Here is a 20,863-nt window from a genome sequence, read left to right as displayed (position 1 = left end):
AAGAGCCAGGACACCTGGGTTCTATCCCCAGCTGAATGGGGTCTAGTGAGTTGGGAGCATGACTGGGAGGCAGGACTCCTGGGTTCTATTCCTGGTTCTGGGAGGGGAGTGGGGTGAGTGGATTAGAGCAGGAGGGGGCAGGCAGGGATCCAGGATGCCTGGGTTCTATTTACAAAAAGAAAAGGAGTACTTGTGGCACCTTAGAGACTAACCAATTTATTTGAGCATGAGCTTTCGTGAGCTACAGCTCACTTCATCCGATGCGTACCGTGGAAACTGCAGAAGACATTATATACACAGAGACCATGAAACAATACCTCCTCCCACCCCACTCTTCTGCTGGTAATAGCTTATCTAGAGTGATCACTCACTCACGAAAGCTTATGCTCAAATAAATTGGTTAGTCTCTAAGGTGCCACAAGTCCTCCTTTTCTTTTTGCGAATACAGACTAACACGGCTGTTACTCTGAAACCTGGGTTCTATTTGATGTTCTCCCATGTCTCTCTCTCTTTTTCTTTAGCCGCCCCATCCTGCCTTCGTGCCCAGCCCCGGAAATCTCATCCCCTCCCTTCCCTTCTCTCTAACAGCTGCTCTGGAGATTCTCGCCAGGCCAGTGTTCCCTGCACATAATGCCGACTTCCCTCCTCTCTTTAATGCCCCATTTGGGGTGAGGCTGGCTGTGGGGGGGAGCTCTGCTGCTCCCGCAGTGGGGTTTGGAGGTCCAGCAATGGGGTGTGTGTTTGAGGGCTTTCGCTTCACCTTCCCTGGTTCTTCACTCAAACAGCAAGCAGCAAAAGACCAGAAGTCCGAAGTGCGGACAAGGTGACGTTTCTTGGGGTTAATTTCCAAGCAAGCATATTCCGAAGCCCTTCACACCAGTCGGGCTTCTCTCGGTATGCCGATAGAGTCTGTTCCCCAGTGTCCCCTTCCCAGCTCTGATGCCCCAGAGCCTTGTCCCTGTTCCCCACCCCTTAGCAAGCATGATTCCAATTTCCCTTCCCCCCACTTCCTGTTTGACCCCAGTTGACAGTGTAATAATCTCAGCTATACCTTCACCAATCATTTTACTGAGATTTAACCGACCAATCCTAACATATTGTAACATAATTCTCGAACCAATTATATCCCCCCACCCTAATTAACTTACACCCAGCAAAATTAATTATACAGTAGACAGAAACAATTAGAGAAGCAGACAGATTAACAAGAGAGAAGTGGGGGCCATAAAGATAAACCACACAGAAATGAGGGTTTCACAACCACAACCACTGATAAGTGAGTTGTTGCCAGAAAGGATGCTATCAGACTAAGGTTTCTTTAACCATTTTAAGATCTGTTTCTTTCTCTGGAGGCGATGGCCACTATCAGGACAGGATCCTCTTCCGAACAGCCCAATGGCACCTTATTTCAGTGTGGCTGGTTTGGGATGTGAGGATGCGACCATTCGCTTCCCAGCTTATGGCTGCCTCTGTTGCTTAGCCAAAGGCCTTAGCCTAAGAACAGGGCCTCAGAATATCCTCATGAGAGAAGTCCCAGACACAGGTGGACTGTGATTTTCATTCTTTATTTTTATACCCCTGTAACTAGCTAAGTGATAAAAATACACCTAAGTTCTCAAAGTACAGGCCTTTGCAGGCAGGCCTGAATATTTATATTCTAACAGTGTCTATGGGGAATTCCCATCATTCCCGCTTGGAGGGATCAAACTCCCTCGTCCATAGAAGACCCTCTGTTGGAAGACCAAGGTGCTCGGGGATAGAGATCAAGAATGTGGGGGGCTGGTGGATCGTCTCTCGTCACCCTCCCCTGTCTATTCCAGACCCCCTGCTGGCCTCTTGACTTTCCCTGGGCCCCCCACACCACACGTTCCTTCCCAGAGAGCATGTGACCCTGATTTGCTCAGTGCCAGAGAGGGTGGAGGTGACCAAATTCTAGTTCTTCAGGGGAAAGCACTAGGTGGCTGCGAAGGTCCCAGCCCTGGAGCAGAGGGACCAGCTGGGCCTCCAGGCCAAGCTTGTGGTGGCCGGCTTCTTCATCTATGCTACAAGTCAATGCAATTAGGGGGGACGTCCCCTCCAGGCTCAGTGCCTCTGTCCAGGTGCTGGTGCTGGGTGAGTGGCTGTCAGTTCCTCATCCTCCTTGATATCGGCTGGGTGGCGCTGGGTGGCAGGGAGCGCTCCCCTGGCAGTCAGTGCTGACCCCAATGCCCCAGCGTGATGCTAGGGGGCATTGTCACAGTCTCTGAACCCCCGCCCCCATCTCCATGCTCTGATCAGGGAACGTCTCTGTGGGGTGCCGGCCCCCTGCAGGGCCCTCCATCTCTTTGTCCATCACCTCTCTCTGTCCCTCCTGGTGCAGTCTAATCACCCCGTTTATCGCCACAGTGGCTTCACACGGAACCCATCCAGCAACCCAGGAACACCCTACCCCCACCCCCAAGTATTGATACAGAGGTCTATGGTGCCTAGAACATCTCAACAGAAGAGTCAATGAAGTTTTCCTGCTTCCAATATCCAGCTCACCAGAATGCAGGAGACGTGGGATAAAGTGAGTATCTTGACTTCAAAGATACATCTGCCTGCCTTGCATCTGTCACTCCATCCTCTGGGACTGAGAAGAAAGGAAGAAAGAAAGATGATGGAGAAGAAAGAAAGAAAGAAAGAAAGAAAGAAAGAAAGAAAGAAAGAAAGAAAGAAAGAAAGAAAGATTCTATTCTCATTTCTCCTCAGATCTTCCTTCTCTATGTATAGTCAAAGCTGTAAATTCCCCCATCTCCAGCTTTTAATTCAACTTTTTTTTTAGCCCCTTCTGGCCTCTGAACCTTGTTTCCTTCACTGTGGTTATTTTGACCCCGCAGTGTGTGTCATTGGCCCTGCACTGCTGACACAGAAGGGTGATTCTCCTTCGGACCACAAACTGCAACTCCTTCCCCTGTTGAGTGGGGCTGAGGCCGGTGGTTTCCACCAATTGCTGAGCCACCCAGTGGAGCAGAAAACTGCCACCTAGCCCTGAAGTTTGAGGGTCAGAGAGAGAGGCAGTCCACGAGGGGTACGGGCTGGTCATTGCAACAGGCCTGCTACAGTCCCCATCATCTCAGTGATACTCAGGACCCCAATCCTGCCTCCGAACCTGACGCTGAACTCCCTTTCGCCACCCTGTCTCCTCATCCATATCATTCATTCATTCACCGCACCCTCCTCTGTCTCCCCTATGTGCCAGGCTGGGACATATATGGGGATCTGACACTATAATGGCCTGTCTGGTCCATCCCTGACTCAGGGAGGGGAGTGGGGTCTAGTGCTTAGAGGGGAAGGGCCTAGAACCAGGACATATGGGTTCTATTCCCAGCTGAATGGGGTCTAGTGGGTGGGGAGGGTGACTGGGAGGCAGGACTCCTGGGTTCTATCCCTGGCCCTTAGAAGGGAGTGGGGTCTAGTGGTTAGAGTGGGGGTTGGGGGGATACTAGACCCAGGACTCTCGATTCTATCCCCAGCCCTGAATGGGGAGTGAGGTCTCCTGGGTTAAAGCAGAGGGACTGGCCAGGCCTCCTGGGTTCTCAGCCCAGTTCTGGGAGGGGAATGGAGTTGAGCAGGGGGGCTGGGTGCCAGGACTCCTGGGTTCTATCCACAGCTCTAGGAGGGGAGCAGGGTCTAGAGTTGCTGCTGAAAAATACAGCCAGAAAGCCATGTTGTCACAGATCCACAGGCTCCGTGCTACTCCCTAGCTTTGAAAATGTCTTTTGGCGGACCCCCAGCAGTGTGCCTGACCCCTGAGGGGTCCCACTCCTCTTTCCGCACCCCAGCCCTCTTGCTTCGCACCATGAGCTCTGCCCAGCGAATCCAGACGATACAGACCCCCACGGCAGAGAAGTGACCCAGGTGCCCCCTCTCTGCAGTGACACCCACCCCAAACAGAGCCAGGGTTATTGCTCAGCAGGACCTCACCAAGGGAAGGCCTTAGCTTAGCCCAAAGAAATAACAGCTAACACACACTCTGTGCTGGTCAAGCCCCAGCAATTCACCCGGAGCTGTAGCGTCCTCAGACTCTCTCCTTGACCTCCTTCGTTAGCCCCAGCAGAGGGGACACCCCGTCCCCCCCACCCGACCCCTCTCCATCCTTTGCTCCTGAGCTGGGGTCTCTGCTCAGCTTCCCTTTTGAGAAGCGGGGAAATCTGTCTGCTCTGGGTGCTGGGCAGTGGGTTTGTCCCTGTCTTCTCCATTGAGATGGGGTGGGTCCTTTTAATGACCCAGACAGTCCGTTCAGACAGCGAGGGGACACCCTGTCCTCATGTCTCTCAGTTGGCCCCGAGAGCAAAGTTAATGCCACTGAGGAGTAATGCAAAGCACAGGGGGAAACTGAGACATGCGTCGGCTTCATAAAAATATTACAGCCAGCTCCCGCTCCTTACAGAAGACTTTGCAGAAAGTAGCTCATCACGGCCATGAGGACTCGCGGCTGAATTTCCTGTGCACACAGGTCTTATGGGCTGGTCAGATGGGCAGGGTTGGGTCAGTCTTCCTGGGCGGAGACAGGGTCAGTGGCTAAGACGAGAGCCTTGCTCCAAGCCCAGGGGAAGCAGCTCAGCATGGTGCTAACTCTCCTTCTGACTGTTCTGGGAGAGTGACCTCCCCTGGACATCCTCTGTCTGCCTCTCTTGTTGAGTAGAACAGAGGGGGTTGGGATTCAGGACTCCTGGGTTCTATTCCTGGCTATGGGATCTTGTGAGTTAGCGCGGGGGGGGGGGGGGGGCTGGGATTCAGGACTCCGGGGTTCTATCCCTGGCTCTGTGAGGGGAGTGGGGTGCAGTGGGTTAGAGCAGGCAGGAAGCCTGGATTCTATCTGACGTTCTTCCCCCTCTCTCTCTCGCTCTCCTTTTCTTTAGCCCCATCCTCCCTTCATTCCCAGCCCCAGAACTCTCATCCCCTCCCTTCCCTTCTCCCTTACAGCCGCCCTGCAGAGTCTCCCTGATTACAGGTAATAGCTCATGTTGCTCCACCCACGCCCCACCTCTTCCCACCCAGTTCCGCCCCCTCTACCAGACATGCCGCTTCCTTGCTCCTCTCCCTTACCCATCAGGCCTCCTGCATGCTACGAAACAGCTGATCTCAGCAGTTGGGAGGGGGAGGCGCTGATCGGGGGCCTGCTGGCCGGTGGGAGGCGCTTCGGGAGGTGGGGGGGAGCTGATAAGGGGGCTGATGGTGGGTGCCACCATTTTTCCCTTATGGGTGCTCCAGCCACAGAGCACCCGCAGAGTTGGTGCCTGTGCTGGCAGCAGAATGGGGACTAGGGGGGTTAGAGCTGGGGGGCTGGACACCAGGACTCCTGGGTTCCATCCCCAGATCTGGGAGGGAAGTGCGGACTAATGGGTTAGAGCAGGGGAGGGTGGAAGTTAGGACTCCTGGCTTCTAGTTCCCTCGCTGGGCAGGTCACCGGCCATGGCTATGCCTCAGTTTCCCCTCTGCCGGCTTGTGGTGTTGTCATTTCACATGGGCAAAAGTCTCAGCCATGCTCCCATAACGGCGAGGTCTGGAGAAGGGTAAACACTGTTCTTATTATCCTGCAAACCCCTTGTTCCGCACGACTAGCTCATCATTCTAGTGGTATCGGCACCATCTTGCTGCCAGTGCACTGATGTTATCTACGGCTTCCTCTCTGCTTGGTGGCGTAGCTGTTTCACGCATTTCCCCTCTCCTGTTTTCCATCAGAGCTGATGAAACCTTCCCCCCATGGTGCCCATGCTGGGACCCAAAGACCTCGTGATGCCAGCTGACAGAGGGATCCCGTGGGTTCACCCAAGAACCTCACATGAGGTATCTAGTGAATGCCCGTGTCGCGCTGGTCATTGTAATCTTTGCAACACGTGTGTATGGAAAATATGGAGAGAGTTATGTAGCTATGCTGAAAATTATGTTCTCTGAGTCACATACCCGTGGCAGCAGGGAGGAAGGAGATGCGTATCTCACTCTGGCTGACGGAGTCTTGTATCGTTCACACTGAACGGCCGTTGGCGGTCTGAGCAAACCCGTGGATGACACAGGATGGAGGGAAAAAACAAAAGCCACCGGGGGGGTGAAGCAATGAACTCTGGGGACTATAGCTGGGGTACAGATGGACCCCCGAGGCATTCCCTCAGTCTGTCAGGACAAGCTGCCGACAGCTGAGACACCGGATCAAATCTGAATCCGTCCCTGGTAGAGCTAGGAAAATATCCCATCTTGAGTTAAATGGTCTAGATTTTAAAGGCCTTGATTTGGTGACCTGGAAATCAGATCTCCTGGGAGGGGTCTAAGGTGTCCTCCCCATCTCCTTAAGGATCGTAGAACTGGAAAAGGTTGCCTGGGCCGTGGAGTCCACTCCCTTGCTATTGGATGCAGCCCCATCTCATAATTCCATTCATAAACCTATCCAGTGCCATCTTCACTTTGGTTAGGTCATTTGCCCTCTCAGTGCTACTGTTGGAGGCTGTCCCAGAACCTCCCTCCTCTGGTGGTCACAAGCCTTCATTGTCCGCTACCTTCACTAGCTCTTAGGCCTCCCTGGTGTTTCGCCACTGCTCTATTCATAGAGAGAAATAACACCACCTCTTGGCCTTCATTTTAGGCTCCCTTTAATTCTCCTCCCATGAGACTGGCTCTCCAGTCCCGGGATCATCCCAGGAGCCATTCTCTGCACCTGCTCCAGCTGGAATTCCTCTTTCTCCAGCCAAAACTGGACTCGGCCTTCCAGATGAGGTTCTGCCACCGCCTTCTACATCCTACATCTTAAAGACCTCATACAACTTGGAGGTTGCCCATCTAGGAGCATAGAATGAAAGAGGAGCTAAAGGGTGGAGATAGGTGGGTGGGTCATTCCCCAATCAAGCACACAAGAACTCAGTCAACATGGTGTTATGGAAAGTAGCTCTTGTCAAACAAACCTGGTTTAATTCCTTGATGAGAAGTTTGGTGAAATCACAAGTGTGGTTGGTAAAGTTCACTGCGTAGATGTAACAGACACAGGCTTTGGTGAGGTATTTGACCTAGCACAGCACAGCTTATCACACCAATGGAGCACACGGTAGTGGACTAAGGAATAGCTGATTGATAGATTGTTGTCACGTAGTCCTCACTGGGGTATCATCATCAGTGAAAGGAGGTGTTTCCAGTGAGGTCCCCTGACGCTACTCAACGGTGTCAACAATGGCCTGGAAGTCACTATGAAATCACTGCTGACGAAATGTGCAGAGGACACAAAGATTGGAGGACCGGACAATGGGGATGAGGCTAGGGCAGTTCTATGGAGGGAGACGGATGGTCAACTGGGCCCATCCAAACAAAGAGGTGAGCTGATTACGGTGTATAAGAGAAAATCCTGGCTACTGAAGTCCTCGGTAATCGAGGGGAGAAAGGCAGCATGAGAACTAATAGCTGGAAGTTGAAGCTGGACACATTCAAATTAGAAATAAGGCACAAATTTCTAACTGGGAGGGTGATTAACCAGTGGGACAAACTCCTAGGGGAAGTGATAGATTCTCCATCTCTTGATGTCTTCAAAAGCAGCCTGGATGGAGGATAAGCCCATCAGTGGCTATCAGCTAGGATGGGCAGGGATGGTGTCACTAGCCTCTGTTTGCCAGAAGCTAGGAATGGGCGACAGGGGATGGATCACGTGATGATTCCTTGTTCTGTTCATTCCCTCTGGGGCACCTGGCATTGGCCACCATTGGAAGACAGGACACTGGGCTAGATGGACCTTGGGTCTGACCCCGTCTGGCCGTTCTCATGTTCTTATTAGTGTCAAGGTAGGTGAGGTGATATCTTTTATTGGACCAACTCTCCTTCAGCTCCGTGCAAGCTTGAAAGCTTGTCTCATCCCCCAGCGGAAGTTGGTCCAATATGAGATATTGCCTCACCTGCCTTGTCGCTCTACTATTCAACACAGCTGCACCGGCACTGCAAATATTACACCGCGGAGTCGGTGTTGCTCCAGGGAGGTATCTGAGCGCATTCAATAGTATTCCTGGCATAGGTTATTCTTAGCATAGGTTTCTTCAGTGGTACTGTGCTATAATGAGGTATTATCAGATGATACTCTAGGGAAGTATCTTTCTGCATTTAATACTATTTCCATACTACAGTACTATCGTCTTCAGTAGCACTATGAGATCCTGAGGTGAAGCTGCTCCAGGGACACATCTCCGTGCATCGTGCTGTCCTTGAGTATTATCAGATTATACTCTGGGGGAGCAGCTCCCTGTGTTATGTACTTGGGTACCATCAGATGATATTCCAGAAAAGTATGTCTCTATGTCTCAGTGTCTCTATTGCAGCCCCCCTGCCAGCCCCCCAGCCTCTCTGACCTTCCTAGCTGTGAGATGGTGTGTTCACCCCCTCCCCAGGACAGACATTGGGGGTCAGGGGCAGAGAACCCAGGTGTTTGGCCACTCTTAGGCCAGCAGCAACCCTTGATGAGACCAGGAGTGCCATGGATGGGGGGGATCAGGATGGGATCCCGGTGACGAGCAAGGAGGGTGGAGTGGAGAGCTCAGACTGAGCAGGGGATCAGGGTGGGACCCGGTGGCAGGTGAGGTGGGTGCTGTGGGGGGGAGTACAGGCTGGGGATGGGTATTTGGGATGGATTCTGGCAGCAGGGAGGGGGCGGGCAATGACCAAGCGGGGAGGCGGTGGGGATTGGGCAAAAGGAAGTCCAGATGGGTCATGGCCGTGTTAGAACACAGCTAGACTCTCGCTGTCGTGTGGTCACTACGGCAGCAGGAGGCATAGACACACACACACACACACACCGAGCGGGGCACCCATTCTCCCTCTCTCCATCGCTAAAACTCTGCAGGCCGGGGTTTTCTTCTAGCTCTGGGAGGGGAGTAGGGACTAGTGGTTAGAGCAGAGGGGCTGGGATTCTGAGGCATCCCACACTTCAGTGCAGGGGCTGACCTTGGTGATCTCTCAAGGTCCCTCCCAGCCCTGCATGCGGGGCCGAGCTGTCCTCAACCTACCCAGCAAACCAGGGTGAGGGAGGTCAGTGAATGCTACAGGAAGTGACGGAGATGAGTCAGTGCTGGCCCTGGAGCAGCAGTAGGGGGCGCTGTGCTGCTGGGAGTTGGGTGGGAGGCTCAGTAGGGGGCGCTCTCCCCTTGCAATTAGCATCGGCACCTGGGGATGCTGTGGTGCAGGGAGCAGGCAGGTGACTCTGGGGGCCTCTTTTCCAGTACTGCAATCACAACAAAACAGGAAGCCAGGACTCCTGGGTTGTATCCCCAGCTCCGGGAGGGGAGGAAAAGGGGCGTAGTGGGTTAGAGCTGGGGTCCAGGACACCTGGGTTCTACTGCCGGTTCTGGGAGGGGAGTGGGGTCTAGTGAGTTAGAGCAAGGGGGGCTGGGAGCCAGGACTTCTGGGTTCTCTCCCCAGCTCAGGGCGTGGTGAAGATTTTAAGGATGAGATCAGGCCAGCAGGAATCCGGGGTTTTCTTCCAGCTCCAGTCTCAGCATGCCTGGCAGGGGAGTTGACAAGGGAACAGACATTCCCTGAAGCGCCCAACCCGGGCTGAGGACGGAGGCGTGCGTAGGTGGAGTAGCCAGGTGTGGAGTCTCATTCTGGAACATCGGTGGGCCCCCCATTCGACGGGCCGGCCAGGGAATCTCCCGCTGGCCCCGCTGGAGCACGTTAGCCAGGGCTCCTCGGTTCCCCAAAGGAGTCTCAGCTGAATAGTTACGGATGCAAATGTTACAGGGTGGCCTTATTGCAAGACGCCTCCCTTCTGTTTTCATCTCTGTGCAACAAGATCAGGGGTTGCCGAGTGCTCCAAACAGCAGCAGGAAACACCCCTGGTGAATGCAGGTGAGTCCTGCTCATTAGTGTTACTAATAATAATGGCAATAATAATATTAATATCAGGAGGAGGGTGGGGTGGGGGTGCTTGGAAAACAGTCTCTTATTTTTGAAATACCATGTTGGCAGAGAGGCCTGGGATCTCTGAGAGAAACCATTTTAATGGGATCATTTCCCATGAGCTGTGGGCGGGACAGGGCTGGGCTGGCAGGGGGCTGCGGGTCGGGAGGGAGGGGCACCGGCAGGGCAGGAGGGGTCCCAGGGCTGGACTAGCAGGGGCTGCGGGTCGGGAAGGAGGGGCACCGGCAGGAAAGGGGGGGTCCCGGGCCTGGGCTAGCAGGGGCTGCGGGTTGGGAGGGAGGGGCACCGGCGGGGCAGGGGGGGTCCCAGGGCTGGGCTAGCAGGGACTGCGGGTTGGGAGGGAGGGGCACCGGCAGGGCAGGAGGGGTCCCAGGGCTGGACTAGCAGGGGCTGCGGGTTGGGAGGGAGGGGCACCGGCAGGAAAGTGGGGGTCCCGGGCCTGGGCTAGCAGGGGCTGCGGGTTGGGAGGGAGGGGCACCGGCAGGAAAGGGGGGGTCCCGGGCCTGGGCTAGCAGGGGCTGCGGGTTGGGAGGGAGGGGCACCGGCGGGGCAGGGGGGGTCCCAGGGCTGGGCTAGCAGGGACTGCGGGTTGGGAGGGAGGGGCACCGGCAGGGCAGGAGGGGTCCCAGGGCTGGACTAGCAGGGGCTGCGGGTTGGGAGGGAGGGGCACCGGCAGGAAAGTGGGGGTCCCGGGCCTGGGCTAGCAGGGGCTGCGGGTTGGGAGGGAGGGGCACCGGCAGGGCGGGGGGTCCTGGGGCTGGGCTAGCAGGGGCTGCGGGTTGGGAGGGAGGGGCACCGGCAGGGCGGGGGGGTCCTGGGGCTGGGCTAGCAGGGGTTGCGGGTTGGGAGGGAGGGGCACCGGCAGGGCAGGGGGGGTCCCGGGGCTGGGCTAGCAGGGGCTGCGGGTTGGGAGGGAGGGGCACCGGCGGGGCAGGGGGGGTCCCAGGGCTGGGCTAGCAGGGACTGCGGGTTGGGAGGGAGGGGCACCGGCAGGGCAGGGGGGGTCCCGGGGCTGGGCTAGCAGGGGTTGCGGGTCGGGAGGGAGGGGCACCGGCAGGGCAGGGGGGGTCCCGGGGCTGGGCTAGCAGGGGTTGCGGGTCGGGAGGGAGGGGCACCGGCAGGGCAGGGGGGGTCCCGGGGCTGGGCTAGCAGGGCCTGCGGGTCGGGAGTGAGGGGCAGAGGCGTGTGAAAGCTCTCAGAGCCCTCCAGGTTTTCTCTCGCAGAGGGCTCCGGGGACCTTATCAGCCCCCAGCACCCATCCTGCGCTGTCATCTTTTCCCTGTGGGTGTCGGGAGCGGGGCGGGGACAGGAGGAATGACAGAGTCTCCAGAAGCCACTTCTTCCAGCCCTGGGCGCTCCGAGGTGTGCCCCCACCCGAACCTTCCCTCCCTGGGAGCCTACAGAAGCGGCTGGAGGGATCCTGCTAACCCGCCTGGCTGCTCCTCGGCCCAGCCCCATGCTCTGGGGCCCCATTACTCAGCGGCTCCAGTCCAGACGTGCCGAGCTTCCAGCCAGCCCCCACCCGGCCATGGAGGGACTGGGCTAGGAGAGGACAGGACACGCCCGCCTGGATTGGAGGCCTCTCAGTGGGGTACGCTGGGTCGGGAGTGAGGGGCACCAGCAGAGCTGGGCTAGTAGGGGGCTGCAGGTTGGGAGTGAGGGGCACTGGCGGGGGTGGGGGGGGCAGAGCTGGGCTAGCAGGGGGCTGTGGGTTGGGAGTGAGGGGCACCGGCAGAGTTCGGGGGGGAGCACAGGGCTGGGATAGAAGGGGGCTGCATGTCAGGATTAAGGGGTACTGACAGAGTGTGGGTTTCTTTCTTTCTTTCTTTCTTTCTTTCTTTCTTTCTTTCTTTCTTTCTTTCTTTCTTTTTCTTTCTTTCTTTCTTTCTAATGCACTTTCTTTTTCTAATCTATCTCCCCATACGAACCTCCTGTGTTCTTCCATCTATCCATTGGTCTATCCTCATAAACCACCTGTATCTCTTTCTTGTCATCCATCCATCCATCCATCCATCCATCCATCCATCCATCCATCCATCCATCCATCCATCCATCCATCCCCGTACCCTCTATCTAGCTAATCTAGCTATCTATCTCCATACACCCTCTCTCTCTCTCTCTCTCTCTCTCTCTCACTAGATGCCACCCCCTCCATCTCTGTTGTATCTCAACCCTTCTAACCTCATCTCCTCCCTCCCCCACAGGGAAATCTGTCCTGGCCCCATGCCCGATGCCACCATGAACAGCTGCCTGCACACCTCCAGCAACGTCACCCTCCTGACGTCCTCGGTCTCCAGCGTGACCGGAATCGTTTTCCTCCTCCTGGCCGCTCTGATCGGGCTGCCGGGCAACCTGTTTGTGGTGTGGAGCATCCTGTGGAAGATGAAGCCCAGCTGCCGCTCAGTTACCTGCCTGCTGGTCCTCAACCTGGCCATGGCCGACGGGGCCGTCCTCCTGCTCACGCCCTTCTTCATCCTCTTCCTCACTTTCAAGACCTGGTTCTTCGGCCTTGCCGTCTGCAAAGGCGTGTACTACCTTTGTTGCGTCAACATGTACGCCAGCATCTTCATCATCACACTCATGAGTGTGGACCGCTGCTTGGCCGTCAGCCGGCCCTACCTCTCCCAAGCCATCCGCAAGAAGCACCTGGTGGTCAAGATCTTGGCCGCCCTCTGGGCAGCGGCTGTCTTGTTGGCTGTCCCGGCCTTCGTGTACCGGCAGCTGCTGTCAGACCAGTCAGGGCGGTGGCTGATCTGCGAGCCGTGCCATGCCACACCGGGCCTGGCTGTCTTCCACTTCACCATGGAGACGGTGGTGGCCTTTGTGGTGCCCTTTGCAGTCATTGTGGGCTGCTACTCCGCCATCTTGGTGCAGCTGCGGGGCCGGCGGTGGCACCGCCGGGGAGCACGGACAGGGAAGCTCATAGCCGCCGTGGTGCTCTGCTTTGCTGCCCTCTGGGTGCCCTACCACGTGGTCAATGTGCTGCAGGTGGCCTCCAACGTGGCCTCAGGGAGGGTGGCGGAGAGCCTGGGCCATGCGTGGAAGGCTGGCCGGGCGGGGGCCACCGCCCTGGCCTTCCTCAGCAGCAGCATTAACCCCGTCCTCTACGTCTTCGCCGCCGGGGACCTGATCAAGACCTCAGGGGCCAAGTTCATTGCCCAGTTCTTCGAGGGGGCCTCCGGGGAGGTGCACAAGAAGTCGCCCTCCCAGAGGGACCTAGACAAGGACACAGTGGCAAGGGAAGGCATGGAGATAGGGCAGCTACAGGCATGGGGGGAGGGGGCCAAGCAGGACGGGACCATAGGGCAGTTGACACCCCCTGGACAGGATCCACACCAAGCTGCAGCCCCTTAGCCCTCCCTTATGCAGTCCTACTTGTTCACTGCCCTTGCGGGTGCTTTCCCTTTAAGGGTGAAGTTTCTCTCTGCTGGACATGACTTCTCATGGACACTTTCCCTTTAAGAGCAGGTCCTCAAGGACACCTCCCCTTTAATTTGCTCTTAAAGGAGAGTTTCTCGCTGCCAGACATTTCTCACTGCTGGATACTTGTCTTCATGGACACTTCCCCTTTAATTTGCTTTTAAAGGGAAGTTGTGCCAAACATTTCTCACTGCCAGATTCTGGCCCTCATAGATGCTTCCCCTTTAATTTGCTCTTAAAGGGAAATTTCTTACTGCCAAACACTGCTGCCTTACGTTCTTGTGCCCCTCCTGTGTCATGGGACACGCCCTTCACAGGCACAGTTTATCCCTGCCAGACTCCATCAGCATGGAGACTTTCCCTTTAAGAGTGGAATTTCTCATTGCCAGACTCTGATCCTCAGGGAGATGTCCCCTTTAAGGACACCGTTTCTCACTGCCAGAGTCCAAATTTCAGGGTCACTTCCCCTTTAAGGGGCATTTAAAGGGGAATGTCTTTGTGCTGGACTCCCATTCCCATGTTGTATTAATGGGAGCAAACTGCTGCCTCCTTGTGGTGAAATGTGGGCATTGCGAGTCCAGGTCATAGACGAGAAAGACATAGGAACGGCCCTGCTCCCAGACTGGCTCCATGACTCTGCCGGGTGCGGCCCAGGGCACATGCCGCTGTCCCTTGCCCCATGGACTCATGCGGTTACCACCTGTAGGTGCCGTGAATACAGAGCAGCACCCGTTCTGCCCAATAACTGCCTCTTATCCCACAGACCGTGCAGAAGAGAGGCCAGGCCAGCTACTCACCTGACGTAATACAAAGGTTGTTATATGGATAGCACTACCCAGTCAATGTTCCTGGGGTCTATCCCCCGCTCTGGGAGGGGAGTGGTGTCTAGTGGTTAGAGCAGTGGTGGCTGAGAGCCAGGACTCCTGGGTTCTATCCCTAGCTCTGGGAGAGGAGTGGGGTGTGGTGGGTTAGAACATTGAGGGCTGGGCATCAGGACTCCTGGGTTCCATCCCTGGCTCTGCCACTGATCTGCTATGAGTCCTTAGGCAAGAAACGTCCTCTCTCTCTGCCTCAGTTTCTCCTCCCATCCCTTGTCTATTTAGTTTGTAAATAAGGCAGGAGTTGGCTGTCCTTCTGAGTCTGTGCAACCCCCGACACAAGGGAGGGCCCCCCGATCTCAGTCAGGGGTCTGGGCAGCACCTGGCACAATCTGGGCCCTGATCTCGGTGGGGATCTCTGCAGCACCTGCCACAACAGGAAGGCCTGATCTGACTCAGGTTTGTGCTGACAGTACTAAAAATATCATGCTTTGAATTTATGGACCGATACCATCTTGTCTCTGAACCACAGGGCAACAAGTTCTTTGCTCAAACAACACCCACGTGAGGTGATGGGTTGAGGGTTACATACATCAAACTCATTCTTTGGTCAGTAGATCTGTAGATAAATCGATCATTGGTGTGTTAAGAGCCCATGTTTATGTTACATCGAACTAACTGTAATAAACCACTTCATAGGTATTGAAAATTCATCTGACACCCCGAGTTCCTGTTCAACTTCAGGAAGTCATGAAAAGCTTTCAGACCTTTACAAGTTGGGTTGGGTCAATTAAAGGTGGAGTCGATCCCAGCCTCTGGGAGAGGAGTGGGGTCTAGTGGGTTGTGCGTGGGGGGCCCAGGGCTCAGGGAGTGGGGTCTAGTGGTTAGACCGTGTGGGGGGGCCGGGAACCAGGACTCCTGGGTTCGATTGTGGCTCAGGGAGTGGGGTCTCGTGGTTAGAGCAGGGAGGGGGGCTGGGAACCAGGACTCCTGGGTTCTATCCTGGCTCACTTTGGGAGTTGGATCTAGTGGTGGTGGTAGGGAGGCTGAGAGTCAGGGCTCCAGGGGTCTATCCTGGCTTGCTTGGGGAGTTGGGTCGAGTGGTTGTGGGGGGTGGGGAGGCTGTGAGTCAGGGTGCCAATCTGCTTTTGAGGCATCACAAACTTCAATGCAGAGGCTGGATTCGGTGACCTCTCAAGGTCCCTCCCCGTTCCACATTTCTATGCTTCTTTAAATGTGTAGGGCTGGGCTCTCCTCAGCCCACACGAGCAAACAGTATGAAGTAGATCGGGAAGTGACAGCACTGATGCATCGGAAGAAGTGGGTTTTTTTACCCACAGAAGCTTATGCCCGCAAAAATCTGTTAGTCTGTAAGGTGCCACCAGACTCATTGAGCTGATTCAGAGCTTGCAGTCAGTGCTAACCCCAGTGCGTCGCTAGGGGGCGCTGTGCTGCAGGGAGTGAGGGGGGGCGGGGGCTCAGTGGGGCGCTCTCCCCCCACTGTCAGTGCGTCGCTAGGGGGCGCTGTGCTGCAGGGAGTGAGGGGGGGCGGGGGCTCAGTGGGGCACTCTCCCCCCACTGTCAGTGCGTCGCTAGGGGGCGCTGTGCTGCAGGGAGTGAGGAGGGGCGGGGGCTCAGTGGGGCGCTCTCCCCCCACTGTCAGTGCGTCGCTAGGGGGCGCTGTGCTGCAGGGAGTGAGGAGGGGCGGGGGCTCAGTGGGGCGCTCTCTCCGCACTGTCAGTGCGTTGCTAGGGGGCGCTGTGCTGCAGGGAGTGGGGGCTCAGTAGGGGGCTCAGTGGGGCGCTCTCCCCCCACTGTTAGTGCGTCGCTAGGGGGCGCTGTGCTGCAGGGAGTGGGGGCTCAGTAGGGGGCGCTCTCCCCACAGTCAGTGCTGACCCCTGTGTGGTGCTAGGGGGCGCTGTGCTGTGGGGAGGGGGCTCATCGGGGGCGCTCTCCCCCCACAGTCGTTGCAGGGGGTGTGACTCGACACAAGGCGTGATCCTCATGTGGGAACCTGTTCTCCAGCATCAGGGCGGGGGTCACTTCACTCACCGATCCAGTCCAGGGCTCCGGGGAGGTGGGGGTAGGGGAGAAGGGGGATAGAGGTTTCCAGCTTTCCTTTCGCCTCCCTCCCAATGGGCTCCACTCTGGGGAAGGGGGGAGAGGAAGCAGAGCCGGACGCCTGGGTCCCAAGAAGCATGGTCCCTTTTCCCCTCCACCGAGGGTGACCCGATGTCCTGACAGTAGGGAGCTTTGTCTTCGACATGCAACTATCCCCTCCCAACCCTGAAAAAAAAGTGACCCCATTTTCCCCACTTGCTTTTAGGTCACCTCCCCCGAGACACCCAGCTCTCAGCGGGGCGGATCTGCCTGTGGGTTACCCAATGCTGCTGAAGCTTCCGCTAGATGCTCGTACCCACTGACTCAGCCACCTCGGAGCAGCCAGACGGGCTGGGGTGGCTCTGAGAGACGCCCCACAGCTGATGCGGCTGGAGGAAGCTTTGACTAGGGCAAGAAGGTCCTAAGGATTAGCCGTAAGCATTCAGTTCATGCCGAGCTGTGGGGATGACCGGGCTGGGCTAGCAGGAGTCTGTGCGTTGGGAGTGAGGGGCACCAGCAGACCTGGGGGGAGCCCAGGGCCGGGCTAGCAGGGGGCTGCGGGTCGGGAGTGAGGGGCACCGGTAGAACTGGGGGGAGCCCAGGGCTGGGCTAGCAGGGGGCTGCGGTTTGGCTGTGAGGGGCACTGGCAGAGCTGGGGGTGGGGGCTGGGCTGGGCCAGCAGGGGGCTGCGGGTCGGTGGCAGAGCTGGGGGGTGTATGGGGGGGAACCACATCATCTAAGTCAGTGGGGGTGGAGGGCAGTCGGGTCCCTGGGTCCTGGGGTGCTGCCAAACTCCTGCCCTCCCCATTGCCCTCCAGTCCCCTGGTCGGCTCTTTCACGGGGAGGTGTCTCCCTCTCCTCCTTCCCACAATCTACCCCCCTTTTGCTGTGAAATGACGGGTGGAATTAGCACCGTGTAAGCGCAGGGAGGAAGTTGCCCCATCAGCAACCCACATTGTCCTCAGGAAACCATACACCTCTTCCCGCCTTGAGAGCCACCCGTCCATCCCCTCCCCTACCCCCACCACTGCCACGGAGCAAAGTGGAGGCTGAAGACAGGTAGATAGACAGATAGACGGTGGGTGTATGGCGATGAATGGGGGGATGGATGCAGGGGACGTACGGGGGTGGGTAGATAGATAGACAGAGGGGGTGGATGTATATGGGGATAAATAGACGAGTGGGGGTGGCTGGAGGGGTGTGGCTGGAGGTGGAGAGATGTACATGAGGATGGATAGACAATGGGGTGGGGTGCATGGAGGAGTGGATGTGGAGATAGACGGGGTTATGTGGGGATGGATATGTATGGAGTAGATGGCGGCGTGGATGGATGTCCATAGGGATGGATAGACAGAGGGAAGTGGGGAGATGGATGGGTGTGGGAGGGATGGATAGAACGAGGCATGTGGAGGGATGGAGGGGTGTGTATGGGGGTATAGATAGGGACATATGGAGATGGATAGACAGAGGAGTATGGGGGATGGAGTGGTGTATGTGGGGGCTGGAGGGGGTGCATATGGGGATGGATAGGCAGGGGTGCTTATGGGACTGGATACAGCAGCATGGGGGATGGAGAGGTGTGTATGGCGATGGATAGACAGGAGTGTGGGGAAATGGAGGGGCATAGGTGGGGGATGGAGGGTTGTGAATGGGGATAGATAGACAGAGGAGTGGGCGGGTGGATGTGTGCATGTGGGGGGACGGAGGGGGGTATAGGTGGATGGAGGGGTGCATATGGGGATGTATAGACAGAGGAGTGGGAGGATAGGGCGGTGTATGTGGGGGGGATGGAGGGGTGTATAGGTGAATGGAGGGGGGAATGAGGGGGGATGGAGGGGTGCGTATGGGGACGGGTGGAGCGGTGGAGGGGGATGGAGGGCTGTATTTGGGATTATGGAAACTGAGGCAGGAGATGCAGTACAGAGTCCTTACTGTAGTTCTCACTCACCTTCCTATCCTCCAGACCCTTCTCTCGCCCCAATGACCAACGCCACCTTCAATGCCACTGCCCAGCCAGGTGCGCTGCCCCCATTGCCCGGCGCCAAGCTGGGGCTGACCGTGCTCTCCTTGGCCTTCATCCTGGGCTTCCCGGGCAACGTCTTCGTGGTGTGGAGTGCTCTCTGGCGTGTCCAGAAGCGCACGGTCACCTGCCTCCTCATCCTCCACCTGGCCTTGGCCGACTGCGCCGTGCTGCTCACTTCCCCGTTCTTCCTTCGGCTCCTGAGCGTCGGAAAGTGGGAGTTCGGCCCTGTGGTCTGCCAGTTGTGCCACTATGTCTGCGGCGTCAGCATGTACGCCAGCATCTTCCTCATCACCCTCATGAGTCTGGACCGCTGCTTAGCTGTCACCAAGCCCTTCATCTCCCAGAAGATCCGGACCGCCCTGGTGGTCAGGTCCTTGGTCCTGGCCATCTGGATGGTCTCTTTCCTCCTTGCCTTGCCCGTCATCTTCTACCGCAAGCTGGTGCACAGGGGCAGGCACCTGCTCTGCGACCTGTCCCATCCCGCCACTGGCCACCTTGTCTTCCACAACCTTTTTGAGACCCTGACCGGCTTTGTGCTGCCCTTCACTGCCATCATCTGGAGCTACTGCGTCATCGGGCGCAGGCTGCAGGAGACCCGCTTCCGGAGGAAGCGCCGCACCAACCGGCTCATTGTGCTGATTGTGGCTGCCTTCGCCCTCTTCTGGCTACCCTTCCACGTGGTGAACATCCTAGATGTGGCTGGGGCTCTGAGCCACTCCAAGGGCCTCATCATGGCCGGGAAGTTGGCCCGGCCCACCCTGACGGCCCTGGCTTTCTTCAGCAGCAGTGTCAACCCCATCCTCTATACCTTCACCGGCGGTGCCTTGATTAAGTCAGCCGGCATAGGCTTCATGGCCAAGCTCTTTGAGGGGACGGCCTCAGAGATGTCCAGCACGCGGCAGGGGACGGGGCGGACCATCCAGCGGCGCGAGGAGGCCAAGTTGGAGATGCTGCAGGATGGGAACCCAGAGAGCATCACTGTTTCCACCAACCCCCTGGAATAGCTCTCAGCCACGTGGGACAGCCACTTCAACAATCCCACCTCACCAGCAACACCCTGGACTAGACCTGGGGCCATGTGGGACTGGAGCACCACTAATCCCAGCGCATCCACCATCACTCTGGACTAGCACTAGGGCATGTGGGATGGGAACTCCTAACAATCCCACCTCATCCATCAACACCTTGGGCTAGTCCTGTGTCCGTGTGGAACAAGAACGGACAAAATCTTCCCACTGGCTCCTTCATAGGATATCCGGCTTGGAAGGGACCTCAGGAGGTCATCTAGTCCAACCCCCTCCTCAAAGCAGGGCCAAGCCCCAATTTTTGCCCCAGATCCCTAAATGGCCCCCTCAAGGATTGAACTCACAACCCTGGGTTTAGCAGGTCAATGCTCAAACCACTGAGCTATCCCTCCCCACCTTCATGGAGCGATGGTGAAACTGTCAAGAATTTGCTGGGAGAGTGTTCATTTGCTTTTTATTTGGGGGTTGACCTGGTCTGAACAACCTTCCCGCAACACCCATTTCCCCGTTTCTCACCAGCTGTGACTTTGCGGGATCAAACCCAGACTCCAATATCTCCACCTTGACCCCAACAGGGACTGGCCCAGCTACACCAGGAGAATAATTAGACTTTGTGTAAATACGGAACAGGGACTCAAGTCTGAGTGGGGATATATGATTTAGGGAGGGAAGGCGCTGCCATTGTTCTGTGGAGAGGACGCACCCCGTCTGTTCAAGTGGCAGGGAAGTGAAAGTTGAGGGGTAGAGGAGAATGGCTGAGGGACAGAGGCAGGTGGAGGGGGAAGAGACGGCGAGAAACAGGGGAGGGCGAGAGGGACGGAGGGAACTTTGAGAGGCTGAGGCTGGGCGAGTCCACGTCTTCAGGAAGTTACAAGAGGCGCTTGAGGCTACACTGGCCCCATCCAAGAGCAGGGCCCCCGTTGTGCCAGGCACTGCACAAACCCACAGTGAAACAGCCCCTGCTTCTAGGAATTCCAGTCTAAATGGGCAAAGACAGGATTATCGTCCCTAGTTTGCAAATGGGGAAACTGAGGCATGTGGGAGGTGCAGCGACTTGTCAAAGGTGATATAGGGAGTCTGTGGCAGAACAAGGAATAGAATGCAGGTGTCTGGGGACCCAGTCCAGGGGCCTGAACCACAAAACCATCCTTCCCCTAAGTCTATTTTCACAGCCAGATAAAAAGGGTGTCTGGGATTTCACCAGGGAGCTTTCCTATCTCCGATCTGAGTGGAGATGTAAGGTTGGCTGCTCCCAGTGGCCAGCTCGGGTACTGCAAGCCATCGTTCCGTAGAGACGCGCCTAAAAGCAGCTATTTTAAGCTCTGGCACCTGCTTAAAACCAGGGTAGTAAGTATGCGATTCATGCCCCCTAGGGGGTGCCAGCTCAGATCCAGCCCCAACGTGGCGGGGGGGCGACCGGCTGGCTTAGCGGGTGGGGAATGGGACACACGGCCTATCCCTGCCAGGGGGCGCTGACTCCAACCCAGCCCCTCAGCGTGTGAATTCACCCTCCGTGTTAATTTGCTTAATTAAAGGAAAGTTTCTTTGTAGCCTGTTATCACCGCTGGCCC

The 20,863-nt window shown here is 56.8% G+C and overlaps 1 protein-coding gene across 4 annotated transcripts; it reads left to right on the top strand.

Annotated features, from left to right (window-relative positions):
- The first annotated feature begins 9,583 nt into the window (after window positions 1–9,583).
- On the top strand, window positions 9,584–20,850 carry LTB4R (leukotriene B4 receptor). 4 transcript variants are annotated; one of them, XR_014713835.1, is made up of 4 exons: window positions 9,584–9,834; window positions 11,253–11,497; window positions 12,111–14,603; window positions 16,471–16,672. XR_014713835.1 is itself a non-coding variant. In XM_084645493.1 (3 exons), exon 3 carries the CDS (start codon window positions 18,225–18,227, stop codon window positions 19,269–19,271), a length of 1,047 nt encoding a protein of 348 aa, XP_084501619.1. In that variant the 5' UTR covers window positions 9,584–9,834; window positions 16,471–16,678; window positions 18,208–18,224; the 3' UTR covers window positions 19,272–20,850. The 4 variants fall into 4 exon arrangements, 3 of the variants coding, with proteins under 3 accessions (XP_084501619.1, XP_084501617.1, XP_084501618.1); XM_084645493.1 differs by lacking the exons at window positions 11,253–11,497; window positions 12,111–14,603 and adding an exon at window positions 18,208–20,850 and having other exon boundaries at window positions 16,471–16,678; XM_084645491.1 differs by lacking the exon at window positions 16,471–16,672 and having other exon boundaries at window positions 12,111–14,857.
- Window positions 20,851–20,863: the final 13 nt, after the last annotated feature.

This window comes from Lepidochelys olivacea (assembly GCF_965140295.1).
Source record: "Lepidochelys olivacea isolate rLepOli2 genome assembly, chromosome: 13".
In the NCBI taxonomy this organism is placed as follows: Eukaryota; Metazoa; Chordata; order Testudines; family Cheloniidae; genus Lepidochelys; species Lepidochelys olivacea.
This window is presented reverse-complemented; position numbering and strand designations above follow the sequence as displayed.